At 33.6% G+C, this 19,380-nt stretch overlaps 1 protein-coding gene across 2 annotated transcripts in view; it reads right to left on the bottom strand.

Moving 5' to 3' along the window:
• The window catches only part of LOC149789868 (solute carrier family 15 member 1-like), a 233,610-nt gene that overhangs the window by 65,792 nt on the left and 148,438 nt on the right, over nt 1-19,380 (bottom strand). For both annotated transcript variants that reach the window (XM_089971874.1, XM_089971873.1), the window contains exon 17: nt 18,367-18,525. In XM_089971874.1, the coding sequence (XP_089828000.1) occupies nt 18,367-18,525 (159 nt within the window). The remainder of the gene's footprint in view (nt 1-18,366; nt 18,526-19,380) is intronic.

The raw sequence follows: 19,380 nt of genomic DNA on the forward strand, positions 1-19,380 counted from the left end.
ATAAAGGAAAGCAAACTTTACATGATTATGGAAAACAAACTTTACATGATTATGGAAAGCAGACTTTACATGAATTAAGGAAAGCAAACTTTACATGATTATGGAAAGCAAACTTTACATGAATAAAGGAAAGCAAACTTTACATGATTATAGAAAGCAAACTTTACATGATTATGGAAAGCAAATTTTACATGAAGCATGGAAAGCAAACTTTACATGAAGTATGGAAAGCAAACTTTACATGATTATGGAAAGCAAATTTTACATGAATTAAGGAAAGCAAACTTTATATGAATAAAGGAAAGCAAACTTTACATGATCATGGAAAGCAAACTTTACATGATTATGGAAAGCAAACTTTACATGATTATGGAAAGCAAATTTTACATGAAGTATGGAAAGAAAACTTTACATGAAGTATGGAAAGCAAACTTTACATGATTATGGAAAGCAAATTTTAAATGAATTAAGGAAAGCAAACTTTACATGAATTAAGGAAAGCAAACTTTACATGATTATGGAAAGCAAACTTTACAGGAATTAAGGAAAGCAAACTTTACATGATTATGAAAAGCAAACTTTACATGAATAAAGGAAAGCAAACTTTACATGATTATGGAAAACAAACTTTACATGATTATGGAAAGCAGACTTTACATGAATTAAGGAAAGCAAACTTTACATGATTATGGAAAGCAAACTTTACATGAATAAAGGAAAGCAAACTTTACATGATTATGGAAAGCAAACTTTACATGATTATGGAAAGCAAACTTTACATGAAGTATGGAAAGCAAACTTTACATGAATTATGGAAAGCAAACTTTACATGATTATGGAAAGCAAATTTTACATGAATTATGGAAAGCAAACTTTACATGATTATGGAAAGCAAATTTTACATGAATTATGGAAAGCAAACTTTACATGAATTAAGGAAAGCAAATTTTACATGAATTATGGAAAGCAAATTTTACATGAATTATGGAAAGCAAATTTTACATGAATTAAGGAAAGCAAACTTTACATGAATTATGGAAAGCAAATTTTACATTAATTATGGAAAGAAAAAAGTGAGAAAAAAGCCAAACTAAAACATTCAAAGATACAGAAGAATTATTGTAGTAATCTCCAAAGGCAATAGTTGTCATATAAAATGCACAATGACTTTGAGGAAAGTTGACTGAAAATGGAACAACATTTAATCCACTGAAACTTCAGCAGGGTCCATTTGTGTATACCAGTGGTTCCCAACCCCAGGGTTGCATCCCAAATCATGGTCATGATGATGCTATGGAGGGTCACGGAGGATATCCAGGATAATTTATAGGGTGGCAAAACTTATCAAAATGATGCACAACGGTTGTAAAGCTGAGAAACAATATTTTTATGGTTGCAGCTAAAAACAAGTTAGGAAGCACTGGTGTACATCATGTGATCCAATTACGTGTGTGATGTGATGTGATTTGGATTTTTAACATAGCTTTAACAATTTTTCAGTCATATCGCTATGATGTCTGCAATGTGGCAGTTTATAGTGATGTCTAGCACTGGGGCAGCATGTCGCAGACATGTAGCATGATGTCCCACCCAGTCACATTATCCTGACACCGGGCCGACCAGTCCTAACACTAACCTCTTAATGCTGAGCGCCAAGCAAGGCAGCTGTTAGTACCATTTTTGTAAGTCTTTGGTATGACTTGGCCGGGGATCGAACCCATGACCTCCCGCATCCGAGGTGGACGCTCTAACCACTAGGCCACCGGAGCGGTGATCCAATTACAACCATGGTCAACTGACACATATAAAAATCAGGCCCAAGAAATGAGTTATTCTTAACACTCAAACTGATGAAGGTCCTTGATTTTAATTCTATTATTAAAAATTTGGTCAAAAACCTCCTAATTTATTCATACTGAAACAGAGCAGATGAAGGTTTCTGCATAGCTTCTAAAAATAGCCAAAGGAATAAAAGTCGTATAATTGCCTTCTACTGGATTACTTCCATTTAGTTTCAGTGTCTATATTATAGCAGATATCAACTGAAAGTTTATTTTCTATGTATCAGTCATTACATATAACATATATACTCATAAGTCCTACTGGAAACTGCACAGACCCAGATACACATTAAGTGATGGCAGATCTGAGGCTGTACAGTTTACTAGGAGTAATTGGTAGAACACTGAGTCTGTACAGTTTACTAGGAGTAATTGGTAGAACACTGAGTCTGTACAGTTTACAAAGAGTAATTGGTAGAACACTGAGTCTGAGAAGTTTATGAGGAGTAATTGGTAGAACCAACAACATATACCCTGGTCTGCTGGCACATTATGCTATAGCAGATCTGAGTATGTACAGTATACTAGGAGTAATTGGTAGAACCAACAACATATACCCTGGTCTGTTGGCACATTATGCTATAGCAGATCTGAGTCTGTACAGTATACTAGGAGTAATTGGTAGAATAAACAACATATACCCTGGTCTGTTGGCACATTATGCTATAGCAGATCTGAGTCTGTACAGTATACTAGGAGTAATTGGTAGAATAAACAACACATACCCTGGTCTGCTGGCACATTATGCTATAGCAGATCATGATCTTTTTTTTTTTTGCAGTTTGACTTGACTTATAAGCAAGTATATGTGGTACTTTATGCGTTATCTGCAAACTTCCAAGTTACATTATCATTCCTGGTATTTAATATTCAATATTAGTTTATCAACTGGACATCTTATTAAAGATCCATAACCTGGATGTCACCAGTACTTTCTACTGCTATGAGTGCAAATGAACTAATTTGCATGCATATGTTTCAAGAAATACATTATTTTCTCACTGTCAGACCTCAGACAACATAAATTTTGTCACATTTTCATGGCAATTTTATTTCTTCAATTAAATAAGGTAGCAGGGGATACTTCCCTAAATTGGTGTCTGTCTAATTTCTTAAATCTATCATGTGACTTTTCAGCTATTATTACTGTCTGATATTTAAAGATGTGGCTATATTTGAGAGTTAAGTGTTTCAGGCTAGTAAATGATGTGAGGCATCTACAACATCCATACTTACTTATCTAGACTGTCAAATACCAACAGTCTGCTATGAAGCAGAGCTAGCTATCCATAGACAAGATGGGTTGATGGCAAGTAAAACATCACAAAAATGGCATGGCTAGCAACCATTTTGAATTTTAGCACACTGTTTCGTACAGTGTTATTTATAACTAAACACAGACAGAAAGTGATTGCATTTGTACACAGAGTATCATTTTTTGTAAAACATGACCTTAGAACATGAAAAATGCATTTGTGAATTTGGGGTGCATAAATATCATTTGCTAATAGTTTCCACTGTCTTTTCAGCTCAGATAATATTCTTACGATTTGATTTATATAACTATCCAAAACTATAGACCTTTTTTGTTATCCAGGTTTACTGTATGATTTATGAACCTTATTTTAGGCAGGTTGATGCAGAACTAAATTTTGTGCATAAAAATAGTCTTTCCTAAGCAGCAAACATGCATGCAACTGTGAAGGTGGCCATTATAAAGTACATTCACAGTAATTGCATGCTTGATGGGTTTTTAATGTAGTTAAACAAGTTGATAGATATTGCAATTGTACTTGTAATCCATGAAATATGCAGTTTTTCTTTGTCTTGGGTTTGGATAAAGTTTAGAAAAATTTGCAATCTTTCTTTTTCTTAAGTCTGGGTAAATGATATGGCATTATTAGTATCAAGTATAAAATTATACCTGATGTGCATCTGAGGCTTAAATAGAAATGTAGGAAAATAAAAGTAATCTGTTTTGATTAGAGCTCAAATAGAAAATCTGTGGTAAGGTATATATGTACTTGAGAGATGCAAGTTCATTTTATTTACATTACATAGCATCTGTAAAATTTGAGCACAATTGTTCCACTAGTTAAGGAGTAATCAGCCCTTAATTTCTCCTAATGTTGGGATACAAGAAGTTTGCCTTTTCTTGCAGAGGACACTGCATCTGTGATGTGTATATGACACTTCCTTTGTAATACCATGTTACTGCTGTCTGAACTTGTCCTGATTATCATTTGTGTACATGAGAGAGCATGTGTGTATACTAGTGTTGCATGTCAGGCTTAATTCATTTTGAGTCATGACTAGATACAGAGTTTTATATATCAAACATGATGTAAGAACTGTTATAAACAAATTACATATAACTCATAATGCCTAATGTCATTAAAAAAAATGAGTGCTGTGAAGAATGTATGCTGTAACAAGTTTACTATGTCAAATGACATGTTTTTCCTTGATGAGTATGTTGACAATGGCCTACTCACACACACTGAGAAAATAAATAAACAAAACATAGCATTATTAGTATTTGTACAATCCATCATGTATAACTCAACTTTTCTATTTCAATTTTTGTATCAGTTGCCAACATTTCGGATGTATATAATGACAAGTAGATTTTGTATGGATTCTGTAGAACTTGTATATGAAGTTGAATGACAAGTACATTTTGTATGGATTCTGTACAACTTGAAGTTGAATGACAAGCTGATTTTGTAAGGATTCTGTACAATATCAAGTTGAATGACAAGTAGATTTTGCAAGGATTCTTTACAACTTATATATGAAGTTGAATGACAAGTAGTTTTTGCAAGGATTCTGTACAACTCATATATGAAGTTGAATTGCAAGTAGATTTTGCAAGGATTCTGTACAACTTATATATGAAGTTGAATTGCAAGTAGATTTTGCAAAGATTCTGTACAAATTATATATGAAGTTGAATTGCAAGTAGATTTTGCAAAGATTCTGTACAAATTATATATGAAGTTGAATTGCAAGTAGATTTTGCAAAGATTCTGTACAACTTATATATGACGTTGAATGACAAGTAGATTTTGCAAGGATTCTGTACAACTTATATGTGAAGTTGAATTGCAAGTAGATTTTGTATGGATTCTGTACAATATAAGTTGAATGACAAGTAGATTTTGTATGGATTCTGTACAACTCTGAAGTTAAATGACAAAAAGATTTTGTATGGATTCTGTACAATATGAAGTTGAATGACAAGTAGATCTTGTTATGGCTTCTGTACAATATGAAGTTAAATGACAAGTAGATTTTGTATGGCGTCTGTACAATATGAAGTTGAATTGCAAGTAGATTTTGTATGGATTCTGTACAACTCTGAAGTTGAATGACAAGTAGATTTTGTATGGATTCTGTACAATATGAAGTTGAATTGCAAGTAGATTTTGTATGGCTTCTGTACAATATGAAGTTGAATGACAAGTAGATTTTGTATGGATTCTGTACAACTCTGAAGTTGAATGACAAGTAGATTTTGTAAGGATTCTGTACAACTTATATATGAAGTTGAATGACAAGTAGATTTTGTATGGCTTCTGTACAATATGAAGTTGAATGACAAGTAGATTTTGTACGGATTCTGTACAATATGAAGCTGAATGACAAGTAGATTTTGTATGGATTCTGTACAACTCTGAAGTTGAATGACAAGTAGATTTTGTAAGGATTCTGTACAACTTATATATGAAGTTGAATGACAAGTACATTTTGTATGGCTTCTGTACAATATGAAGTTGAATGACAAGTAGATTTTGTATGGATTCTGTACAATATGAAGTTGAATGACAAGTAGATTTTGTATGGATTCTGTACAACTCTGAAGTTGAATGACAAGTAGATCTTGTATGGCTTCTGTACAATATGAAGTTGAATTGCAAGTAGATTTTGTATGGCTTCTGTACAATATGAAGTTGAATGACAAGTAGATTTTGTAAGATTCTGTACAACTCTGAAGTTAAATGACAAGTAGATTTTGTATGGCTTCTGTACAATATGAAGTTGAATAACAAGTAAATTTTGTATGGATTCTGCACAACTTGAATTTCAAGAAATTATTGGCTGCATTATGTAATGAAAATGGGAGCTAAGTGCTATGTTTCCATGGACACACCAATGCATCTAGCTCTCACTGTTTAGTTTAGGCTGGTACTGATTCTTGGTTTACAAGCCTAATGTCTAACAACAGAGCTATTATGGTTCCTTTGATATATTAAGGCTTTCTTAATATACTGATATGAAAATAACTAGAATGGACAAACAACTGTACCTGGTGGGTTTACAAAAACTGTGTCTAATAAGGTCTTACAGAAATAACTAGAATGGACAAACAACTGTATTTGGTGGGTTTACAAAAACAGTGTCTAATAAGGTATTACAAAAATAACTAGAATGGACAAACAACTGTATTTGGTGGGTTTACAAAAACTGTCTAATAAGGTCTTATAAAAATAACTAGAATGGACAGACAACTGTATTTGGTTGGTTTACAAAAACAGTGTCTAATAAGGACTTATGAAAATAACTAGAATGGACACAAGTATATTTGGTGGGTATACAAAAACAGTATTAATATGGGCTTAACTAAACAGTATATTCAGTTAAGATTAAGTTCTGCTAGCTGTTAATTTGTTATATGCAAAGTTAAGATAAAGTCCTGCTAGCTGTTAATTTATTTGTTACATGCAAAGTTAAGATAAAGTCCTGCTAGCTGTTCATTTATTTGTTATATGCAAAGTTAAGATAAAGTCCTGCTAGCTGTTAATTTATTTGTTATAAGCAAAGCTTGTACTGAAGCCAACTATTATGCCAAGAATAGATTATGATCCAGTTCTGACAGATATATAAAGAATATGATTATAAAGTGATATATTAACCATAAAAACATTGATAGATATATTTACTTTAAAACAAAACAAAACAAACTTCTTATAACTTTCAAGTAATTCAGTTCCTTTCCTAAGAAGTGAACTTACGATAAGTATGTTTTACATTCGCCAAAAGCTCCATAACATGAGTGTAATGAAAATTCTAATTTGTGTTGGTAGTCACATAACATGGGTGGAATGAAAATTCTAATTTGTGTTGGTAGTCACATAAAATGAGTGTAATGAAAATTCTAATTTGTGTTGGTAGTCACATAACATGAGTGAAATGAAAATTGGAAGTCACATAACATGAGTGGAATGAAAATTCTAATTTGTGTTGGTAGTCACATGACATGAGTGGAATGAAAATTCTAATTTGTGTTGGTAGTCATATAACATGAGTGTAATGAAAATTCTAATTTGTGTTGTTAGTTACATAACATGAGTGGAATGAAAATTCTATTTTGTGTTGTTAGTCACATAACATGAGTGGAATGAAAATTGGTAGTCACATAACATGAGTGGAATGAAAATTCTAATTTGTGTTGGTAGTCACATAACATGAGTGTAATGAAAATTCTAATTTGTGTTGGAAGTCACATGACATGAGTGTAATGAAAATTCTAATTTGTGTTGGTAGTCACATAACATGAGTGGAATGAAAATTCTAATTTGTGTTGGTAGTCACATAACATGAGTATAATGAAAATTCTAATTTGTGTTGGTAGTCACATAACATGAGTGGAATGAAAATTCTAATTTGTGTTGGTAGTCACAAAACATGAGTGGAATGAAAATTCTAATTTGTGTTGGTAGTCACATAACATGAGTGTAATGAAAATTCTAATTTGTGTTGTTAGTCACATAACATGAGTGTAATGAAAATTCTAATTTCTGTTGGTAGTCACATAACATGAGTGGAATGAAAATTCTAATTTGTGTTGGTAGTCACATAACATGAGTGTAATGAAAATTCTAATTTGTGTTGGTAGTTACAGGCTGCTTTACACTTTGGGTAAATGGAAAATGTTTATATGATGGGTATCTGTGTTTTACATGTAAACATAAACTTTTGTAATGTCAGGCATAGGTCTTGTGTGACTCACTTGGGAATTGGTGGTGGTGTCTTAACACTACATATCTTACCACAGTAAATGTGTCAAGACACTGGAGGCCTCCAATGTGTAAAAATAAATCAATGTTGAAATACAAGATGAGTTAGAGGATGTTAACTTTTTCCTCTGATATGGATGACTTGAAAAGTAGAATGAATAAGTAGCATGTAGTTTCATTCTGAAACCAACAGAGAGTTAGAGAGAAAGCAGACATTTGTGTTAAAGGCTCATGAAGAACAAATAATAAAGCAAGTTGAGGAAGAGCAACCCTCAGATGAAACTTCTTCTTAAAAAGGACAGCAGAAAGATGAACCTTGTTTTACTGAGCCAGGACCAAGATGAAACTATTTACAGAACTGTTCAATCTTTTTTGTGGAATTAATGCATTTAGAGTCAAAATTTGTTGAAAACATGCACTGTATATGCTCAAAGACTACCCAGCAATAAAAAAGGGTCCAAACCAATAATAGCAAAATTTGCTTATTTTGAGGACAGGAAAGCAGTGTTGATTATGACCAACAATTTAAGGAAAGGCCTTAGAGTGGCTATATATTTACTTCCAGTCATGAAGAAAGCTAGAGACAACTTGGCCAAAAGGAAGAATCAGGGAGAATGGCATGTCAATTATTTCAGAAACAAGAAAAGACACAACTTTTTCATGGCAGAAGAAAGAATGCATCAATTTCTAATAATTAATAATTACTTAACAAATTAACAATGAACTAATAATTAATAAGTCTTAACAAGTATCAAGAAGTATTTTATACTGGATTCAGGAGTTAGATGTTGGTAAAATGATGCCAATTATAATAAAAGATGATGGGTCACAGTTATGTACTCAAATGGAGATTTTACAAGCTATCAACTGTTTTGAGCACACATATAAATACAAGAAAGTACACTCCATCAATATAAATGAACCTTTTAATCGTATGAACATGGATATTCCAAAACTAGATAACTTGAAGAAACTATCATCAGAAGAACCCATATGTTATGAAGAGCTTTAAGGTGTTAAAAACAGATGGCAGACAATAAAAGTCCAGGTTCAGAGGTTATACTGCTAATTTTTTCAACACTTTTTTTTGTGTGTGGGGGGGTAGGTCATTTCCTTGACAGATCCATAAACTATGGTTACAGTATAGGAAAACTTTAACCAACACAAAAAGAGGGAATAATTACTTGTATACCGAAAGGTGACAAATCAAAGCAGTATCTTAATAACATTGTTGAATGTTTCCTATAAAATAGCCTCTGCTTGTATAGCTAATAGAGTGAATAACATCGTACCTCAACTTATAAACAAGGACCAGACTGGTTTTATTAAAAGGCAGATATATTGTATAGCTAATAGAGTGAATAGCATCATACCTCAACTTATAAACGAGGACCAGACTGGTTTTATTAAAAGGCAGATATATTTGGGAAAACAACCGAACCTTGCAGAATTTAATGTTTCACATGAAACACATAAAATCACAGGTATATTACCATTAACTGACTCTGAGATGGAATTAGATTGGTTGCTTGGTCCTACATTGAGAATGACTTATCTTTCTTCAATATTGGAGATTCTATTATAAACTGGACATGAACTGTTTATAATAATATCAGATCATGTATTACAGTAAATAGCTACATATCTTCTTGGTTTTACATACAAAGAGCATGTAGGCAAGGAGACCCCTTATCTCCATATATATTTATCTTTTGTGCAGAAATACTGGCACACATGATAAGATGAAGTCCAAATATTAAAGGATGACAAACTAATAATAGAGAACATTTGATTTCTCAATATGCAGATGATACCTTCTTTAACTCTTGATGGGAATAGTAAATTCTTGAAATCTGCCTTTAATCTTTTACTTAACGTTTCTAAATAATTTGGACTTTGCATCAATACTGATAAAGTTTGGAAGTAAAATTGGAAGTGAGCATCAGTTCTGACAATTATCAAATAAATTGGGAAGACAATGATTTTACATTACAGGGTGTAAAGTTTTCCAAAAAAAGCTTGAAAAAATGTTAGAAATTGTGAAAATAAACCTAAAGAAATAACAAACATTAAACCAGTGGCCAAAAAAGAGTCCTCACACCATTTGGCAGAATCACAGTTATAAACAGTTTAACACTATTTAAAATAAGCCATCTAATTCTATCTTTACCAATAATCAATGCATTTTATAAATTGATGTGGACAATCAATGTATTTTATAAACTGATGTGGACAATCAATGTATTTTATAAATTGATGTGGATAATCAATGTATTTTATAAATTGATGTGGACAATCAATGTATTTTATAAATTTGTGGACAATCAATGTATTTTATAAATTGATGTGGACAATCAATGTATTTTATAAACTGATGTGGACAATCAATGTATTTTATAAACTGATGTGGACAATCAATGTATTTTATAAATTGATGTGGACAATCAATGTATTTTATAAATTGATGTGGACAATCAATGTATTTTATAAATTTGTGGACAATCAATGTATTTTATAAATTGATGTGGACAATCAATGTATTTTATAAACTGATGTGGACAATCAATGTATTTTATAAATTGATGTGGACAATCAATGTATTTTATAAACTGATGTGGACAATCAATGTATTTTATAAACTGATGTGGACAATCAATGTATTTTATAAATTGATGTGGACAATCAATGTATTTTATAAATTGATGTGGACAATCAATGTATTTTATAAATTTGTGGACAATCAATGTATTTTATAAATTGATGTGGATAATCAATGTATCTTATAAATTGACATGGACTAATTCAGATGAGATAATTAGAAGGAAAATTGTTGTTAATGATCATGAATTTGGAAGTTTGAGAATGACAGATGCATTTGCATGCGTAGAAGTATTAAAGATCATTGGATTAGATGACTTTCAACTACATCAATAGAATGGAATCATATCTTGGAGGCATGTTGCCAAGCTATTCCTAATTTCCATTGCTTGGGGCAGACTACATAAGGGAAAAATAAGGCTACATAAATCTTTTGGGATACATATTTTTATACATGGATTCATTTTGAAAATACTTTAATGTTTAGTTGATACATCTGCTAATTTTTGATAGTCCCATATGGCACAATTACAACATCTGAGTCTGGGGTAAGTATGTTTTTTTATAAGAACTGATTTGAACATGGAATTAGAAGAATTAACCACTTAGTGGACAGTGGTTTAGTATGAAACATATTCAGCATTTTGTTTTCAATTCAAACAAATTGTATAAAATACCAAGGATCAATAAGAGCAATAACTAAATATCAGACAAACAGAGAAACTTGCTGATCCATGCACATTAGCTCTAAACTACTTAACACTGTAGTGGGAAAAAAAATGGTTGCAAAACCATTTACAAGTAACTGACCAAAGTTGGGGAAATTCCTACCTCAAGAGGCAAGTGGCAGAGAGAATTTGGTCATGGGGAAATTCCTACCCAACAGGCAAAAGGGACAGAGAGAATTTGGTCATGGGGGAATTTCTACCTCAACAGGCAAAAGGGACAGAGAATTTGGTCATGGGGAAATTCCTACCTCAAGAGGCAAGTGGCAGAGAGAATTTGGTCATGGGGAAATTCCTACCCAACAGGCAAAAGGGACAGAGAGAATTTGGTCATGGGGGAATTTCTACCTCAACAGGCAAAAGGGACAGAGAATTTGGTCATGGGGAAATTCCTACCTCAACAGGCAAAAGAGACAGAGAGAATTTGGTCATGGGGAAATTCCTACCTCAACAGGCAAAATGGACAGAGAGAATTTGGTCATGGGGAAATTCCTACCTCAACAGGCAAGTGGCAGAGAATTTGGTCATGGGGAAATTCCTACCTCAACAGGCAAGTAGCAGAGAGAATTTGGTCATGGGGAAATTCCTACCTCAACAGGCAAGTGGCAGAGAATTTGGTCATGGGGAAATTCCTACCTCAACAGGCAAGTGGCAGAGAGAATTTGGTCATGGGGAAATTCCTACCTCAACAGGCAAAATGGACAGAGAGAATTTGGTCATGGGGAAATTCCTACCTCAACAGGCAAGTGGCAGAGAATTTGGTCATGGGGAAATTCCTACCTCAACAGGCAAGTGGCAGAGAGAATTTGGTCATGGGGAAATTCCTACCTCAACAGGCAAGTGGCAGAGACTTTGGTCATGGGGAAATTCCTACTTCAACAGGCAAGTGGCAGAGAGAATTTGGTCATGGGGAAATTCCTACCTCAACAGGCAAGTGGCAGAGAATTTGGTCATGGGGAAATTCCTACCTCAACAGGCAAGTGGCAGAGAGAATTTGGTCATGGGGAAATTCCTACCTCAAAAGTGTCAGAGAATCTGGTCATATAGAAGATGATGACTGACATCAAATTTTCTCTCTTGCATTCAGATTAACAAAGTGTCCACAAAAAATTGGTCTCATATAGAGATTCTGCACAGAATTATTGCTTCAACTGCATTTCTATTTGAAATTGGTATCATAGATAGTAACGTTGGTTTCCTGAATCCATATGCCAACTGTTTTGGGAAAGTAACATAGTTCAGATATTTTGGGCAGACTTTGTGTCAGTGATTATTACTAAATGTATTAAACTGTAATTTATCAAAGGAAAGGTATTTTTTGGTATAGGTAAAAGGCAGCTGATGTATTTAATTTTATCCTATTACAAACAAAGTATTATTTATAACTGCAAGTTTGTAATATCCATCCTCATGTACCATATTTTAAACAAGATTTTATTTAGTATAACAATACAATGCTTGTAAGTGTTCTCAAGGTGCAATTTTCTTTTGAAGAAGTGGACAACTCACATAAATGTGCTTCAGTGGAGCAAGTTGTCTCTAGAGAATGTTACAATAGGTATATCATGCAAGGACATCAAGTTGTTATGTCCATGTACCAGAAAATAATGAATACTAAATCTTTTCCTTTCTTCTCTCTTAATCAAATCAGCTAAACCTCAGCAATCGTTATTGGCATTGGGAATGATTATACATGTATTTTCATACTGAACCACATAGTACATTCTCTCTCTCTCACACACACACATGCACTCTCTCTCTCTTATTTTTTATATATAGTGATACTTGTGTCCAAACTTCATAACGAGTTAAACGATGACAGACAATAAATTACTATTAAATTTTTTCCAAGTTTGAGTATTCTTCAAAGTAAAAACAAGAGGAATGGTAAGCAATTTGCTCACATAAAATGCTCTGCCCCTCCAGCATCACACCCAAACCCATGATGGAAATTAATCAGAAGTATAAAAAAAGTAAATGATTCTGAAATACAGTGAGTATGATTATTTGTAAATTGCATCATCTTTGGAACTTGACTGTAATATCCAGTAACTTTCAAAGCAATCAGCTACAAAACATAAGAGTACTTGCATTCACAAAATAATATCACATACTAAATCCAGCTCTAAGTTGAAGGGGGAAATAACTCTTCTAAAAATCATGGGAGCACAAAGATGAATCTCAAGATGATGACCATAAAGTGCACAAAGTTTCACAGCAATCCATATAAAACAGTACAGCAAACTAGTAGCAATTATGAGATTGTGCCATATTCTGCATTAAGTTACACAGCAATCCATATAAAACAGTATGGCAAACTAGCAGTACTTATGAGATTGTGCCATATTCTGCATTAAGTTACACAGCAATCCATATAAAACAGTATGGCAAACTAGCAGCACTTATGAGATTGTGCCATATTCTGCATTAAGTTTCACAGCAATCCATATAAAACAGTATGGCAAACTAGCAGCACTTATGAGATTGTGCCATATTCTGCATTAAGTTACACAGCAATCCATATAAAACAGTATGGCAAACTAGCAGCACTTATGAGATTGTGCCATATTCTGCATTAAGTTTCACAGCAATCCATATAAAACAGTACGGCAAACTAGCAGCAATTATGAGATTGTGCCATATTCTGCATTAAGTTTCACAGCAATCCATATAAAACAGTACGACAAACTAGCAGCACTTATGAGATTGTGCCATATTCTGCATTAAGTTTCACAGCAATCCATATAAAACAGTATGGCAAACTAGCAGCACTTATGAGATTGTGCCATATTCTGCATTAAGTTACACAGCAATCCATATAAAACAGTATGGCAAACTAGCAGCACTTATGAGATTGTGCCATATTCTGCATTAAGTTACACAGCAATCCATATAAAACAGTATGGCAAACTAGCAGCACTTATGAGATTGTGCCATATTCTGCATTAAGTTACACAGCAATCCATATAAAACAGTACAGCAAACTAGTAGCAATTATGAGATTGTGCCATATTCTGCATTAAGTTACACAGCAATCCATATAAAACAGTATGGCAAACTAGCAGCACTTATGAGATTGTGCCATATTCTGCATTAAGTTACACAGCAATCCATATAAAACAGTATGGCAAACTAGCAGCACTTATGAGATTGTGCCATATTCTGCATTAAGTTTCACAGCAATCCATATAAAACAGTACGGCAAACTAGCAGCACTTATGAGATTGTGCCATATTCTGCATTAAGTTACACAGCAATCCATATAAAACAGTATGGCAAACTAGCAGCACTTATGAAATTGTGCCATATTCTGCATTAAGTTTCACAGCAATTCATATAAAACAGTACGGCAAACTAGCAGCACTTATGAGATTGTGCCATATTCTGCATTAAGTTACAAAACAAAAAGGACAATAACTCTAACACAAACTGTATAAGCAAGTGATTTGTGAACATATACGTCTTAAAGATAAGACCATTACTTCCTTTTTAACAGCTGAGTGTTGAAACCTCTCAAATATTCTTCAGCAGTAACAAGATATACAAATTAGCTCTTATGAACCGATAAGAAGTCTTCTGGTGGAAACCCCGTGTTTATATAACTTTCCATTTATGACTTTAAATATAACAAGATTTTCAAAATGGCTCCAAGGTGATAATGCTGGAGGTACAGTAGGATTCACAAGCTTTTCAAAATGGATGCCTTGGTGATAATACAAAGGTGCTGTAGCATTCAAAAGATTTTCAAGATGGATGCTGTGGTGGCTATGTCATTTATCATATCTGCACCATTTTCATTTTGGACCAATGAGATATCATAAAAAGTCACTTAGTTAAAACCCCATGCCAATAAGATTTTGGACCAATGAGATATCATAACAAGACGTTTAGTTAAAACCCCATGCCAATAAGATTTTGGACCAATGAGATATCATAACAAGTCATTTAGTTAAAACCCCTTGCCAATAAGATTTTGGACCAATGAGATATCATAACAAGTCATTTAGTTAAAACCCCATGCCAATAAGATTTTGGACCAATGAGATATCATAACAAGTTATTTAGTTAAAACCCCATGCCAATAAGATTTTCTGTTCAGGGGGAGCTGCTATAATAATACTGTATGTCAAACTTGTACCATTTTTATTTAGGACCAACTAGACAGCATAAAACATATTGGAGTGAAAATCCCATGTAGGTAAATATGACCGCTCATTCAAGAAAAGTAGCAATACAAAATTTCAAAATGGCTACTGTGATGGATGTCAAGTGGCATCATTTTCATTTAGGGCCAACTAAACCATGGGATGTCAAATGGCATCATTTTCATTTAGGACCAACTAAACCATGAGATGTCAAGTGGCATCATTTTCATTTAGGACCAACTAAACCATGGTATGTCAAGTGGCATCATTTTCATTTAGGACCAACTAAACCATGGGATGTCAAGTGGCATCATTTTCATTTAGGACCAACTAAACCATGGGATGTCAAGTGGCATCATTTTCATTTAGGACCAACTAAACCATGGGATGAATGTGCATGAAAAGATTCATGGCAATCCTCCAAGTGGAATAACAATAACAAACTGGTGCTAACAGACATATTGCTGGGTAACAATTAACAATTACCTGACCATCCCATAAACTCTTTTGGTTTGTGACTAGTAGCATTAAAAAACAAGCAGAACTAGTTCCAATAACAAAACTGTGATATGCACTGCACTAAGCTACAAGATAAAACTGCCAAGAGCTCATTTAAAAAATTGTGGCAGCAAAGTGATTTGTTGAAATAAGCATTTTCATCTGATGGCCATATTATTTAACAAGTTTCATGGCAATCCATCAAAAACTGCAGGACTGGCTGTACTAATGATTTACCATGGGACTAGTTTAACTATCAAGGTACTGTCATAATCTCCACAAAGCTGCATGTATTCACTCAAAAAGTAATAATGAGATCATGTCATACACTGGAATAAGCCACAAAGCAGACAGGGCAATACCTCTACAAAAAGTACTAATGAGATCATGTCATACACTGGAATAAGCCACAAAGCAGACAGGGCAATACCTCTACAAAAAGTACTAATGAGATCATGTCATACACTGGATTAAGCCACAAAGCAGACAGGGCAATACCTCTACAAAAAGTACTAATGAGATCATGTCATACACTGGATTAAGCCACAAAGCAGACAGGGCAATACCTCTACAAAAAGTACTAATGAGATCATGTCATACACTGGCTTAAGCCACAAAGCAGACAGGGCAATACCTCTACAAAAATTATTGGAGCAAATTGATCAGGCAATGACCATGACATTTACCATGGGACTAGTTTAACTATCAAGGTACTGTCATAATCTCCACAAAGCTGCATGACATTTACCATGGGACTAGTTTAACTATCAAGGTACAGTCATACTCTCCATAAAGCCACATGAGATTTACCATGGGACTAGTTTAACTATCAAGGTACTGTCATAATCTCCATAAAGCTGCATGACATTTACCATGGGACTAGTTGAACTATCAAGATACTGTCATAATCTTCATAAAGCTGCATGACATTTACCATGAAACTAGTTTAACTATCAAGGTACTGTCATAATCTCCATAAAGCTGCATGACATTTACAATGGGACTAGTTTAACTATCAAGGTACTGTCATAATCTCCACAAAGCTGCATGACATTTACCATAGAACTAGTTTAACTATCAAGATACTGTCATAATCTCCATAAAGCTGCATGACATTTACCATGGGACTAGTTGAACTATCAAGGTACTGTCATAATCTCCATAAAGCTGCATGACATTTACCATGGGACTAGTTGAACTATCAAGGTACTGTCATAATCTCCAGAAAGCTGAATGACATTTACCATGAGACTAGATGAACTATCAAGGTACTATCATAATCTCCATAAAGCTGAATGACATTTACCATGGGACTAATTGAACTACCAAGGTACATGTACTGTCATAATTTCCAGAAAGCTGCGTGGCATTTACCATCGGACTAGATGAACTATGGACAATAACTCCAATCATTTCTACAGAAAGAAAGTGACTTGTCACTTTGTACATCTTCAGGTCATAACTACAATATTAACTAATTTTCATGGCAATTCACCAAAATAGGATACAAGCTGTGCTAATGAGATTCTTTCATACCAAGTACAAGACAAAACTTACAGGGATACTAATGAGATTATGTTGTGCACAGGTACCAAACAAAACTTAAGGGGTACTAGCTATGCTAATGAGATTCTGTCATACACAGGTACAAGACAAAATTTACAGGCCTGGGTACTAGCTATGCTAATGAGATTATGTCCTACACAGGTACAATAAAAAACTTACAGGTACTAATGAGATTCTGTCATACACAGGTACAAGACAAAAGTTATAGGGGTACGAGCTATGCTAATGAGATTCTTTTGTATACAGGTACAAGACAAACTTTACAGGGCTACTAATGAGATCCTGTCCTACACAGGTACAATAAAAAACTTACAGGTACTAATGAGATCCTGTCATATACAGGTACAAGACAAAAGTTACAGGGGTACTAGCTATGCTAATGAGATTCTTTTGTACACAGGTACAATACAAACTTTATAGGGGTACTAATGAGATTCTTTTGTACACAGATACAATACAAACTTTATAGGGGTACTAATGAGATTCTATCATACACAAGTACAAGACAATTTATAGGGATTAGTCAGTATGTGCATGTTCAGGTCACGACCATAATATTTACCCAATTTCATCTGCAAGAGCAAAGTGTTTATGAGCACATGCAGGTGATGACCATAACAATTACTAAGTTCATGGCAATCTATCAAAAACTAAATATGTTAAGAATTACTATACACTGAATGACATGAGTTTGAGTGATAAAAAGGTGCATCTAAACAACATTTTAATCCAAAGAAATTTCATTCATATCATTGGCTAAAAGCTCAGACAGTGGTTTGTACATGTGCTTAAAATAAACAAAAGTTTATATTATCAGTGTTCTTATTAAAAATGAAGTAGACTGTACACACTTTACCTCTATCCACATAAGAAAATTTGTACACTATGAATGTGTACAGTAAAAGGCTTTAAAAATATTGCAGTTTCAGCTTTTCTCTCAGTTTCACAGTGCCCAGTTCTTTGTGCAATCTACCTGAAATATCTGTAAGTTCCCATTGCTAAGGACAGCAATCATCCTGTATGGAGTTTCCGCAGAGAACTGGAATGATGTATTATCTGACAGTGCAGTGTTACATGCTGAATTTACACTGATGGAGTAATTGCTGGAAGCAACTCTGTAATATTCACTGGCCTGAAATTCATCAGCAAAATCAACGTCAGTTTTATAATGAATTGAAAAAGAACAATGGTTATTGAGTATTTGGACAGGGAAATAAATAAATGGTTATTGAGTATTTGGACAGGGAAATAAATAAATTATTGAGTATTTGGACAGGGAAGTAAATAAATGGTTGAGTATTTGGACAGGAAAATAAATAAATGGTTATTGAGTATTCGGACAGGGAAATAAATAAATAAATATTTGGACATAAATAAATGTACTGGTACAAAGTAGACATTGATATAAATATATATTACCTTCAAACTGGACATATACCATATTTCTCCCAGGGTAAGGCCAATCAGCCTGCATTGTAAATTTCTTGACACAGGGATCAATATTAGAAAAAGCTTTCTTAACTAAATTTATCAAGTAATGTTTAAAGGTGGATAGCCTTCTCATTTAGTATGGGAATGTCATGGGAAAAAAATGGCGATTTCATAATTTTGTTCATATCAACATAAAATGCTCAGTCTGAACTGCAAAAAGGCAGTACTAAATTTGTTCGAAACCAAGTAAAAGTAGTGAAATGATAAAACACACAATGTCCATTTTTTTAATGGTCTTAATTTCCAGAACAGAGCAATATTAAATGTACTTGGCTCGGCGCCTGAATTTATGATTAAAATTATATAAATCTACCTCACAAATTTTATTAACATATTCAGAAATCTGTCAGCTAATGACATTGAAACAATAGAAAAATGTCATGCAAAAGTTGCAAAAATATTAACTTAAAGAATTTCTGCCAGGACACTGCAAATGCATGACCTATCTGGATAAATGTGACAACTAATGGGACCAATTTTCAAAATTTCATTAAAA

This window comes from Sinohyriopsis cumingii, chromosome 10, assembly GCF_028554795.1.
Source record: "Sinohyriopsis cumingii isolate HCF-2022 chromosome 10, ASM2855479v2, whole genome shotgun sequence".
In the NCBI taxonomy this organism is placed as follows: domain Eukaryota; kingdom Metazoa; phylum Mollusca; class Bivalvia; order Unionida; family Unionidae; genus Sinohyriopsis; species Sinohyriopsis cumingii.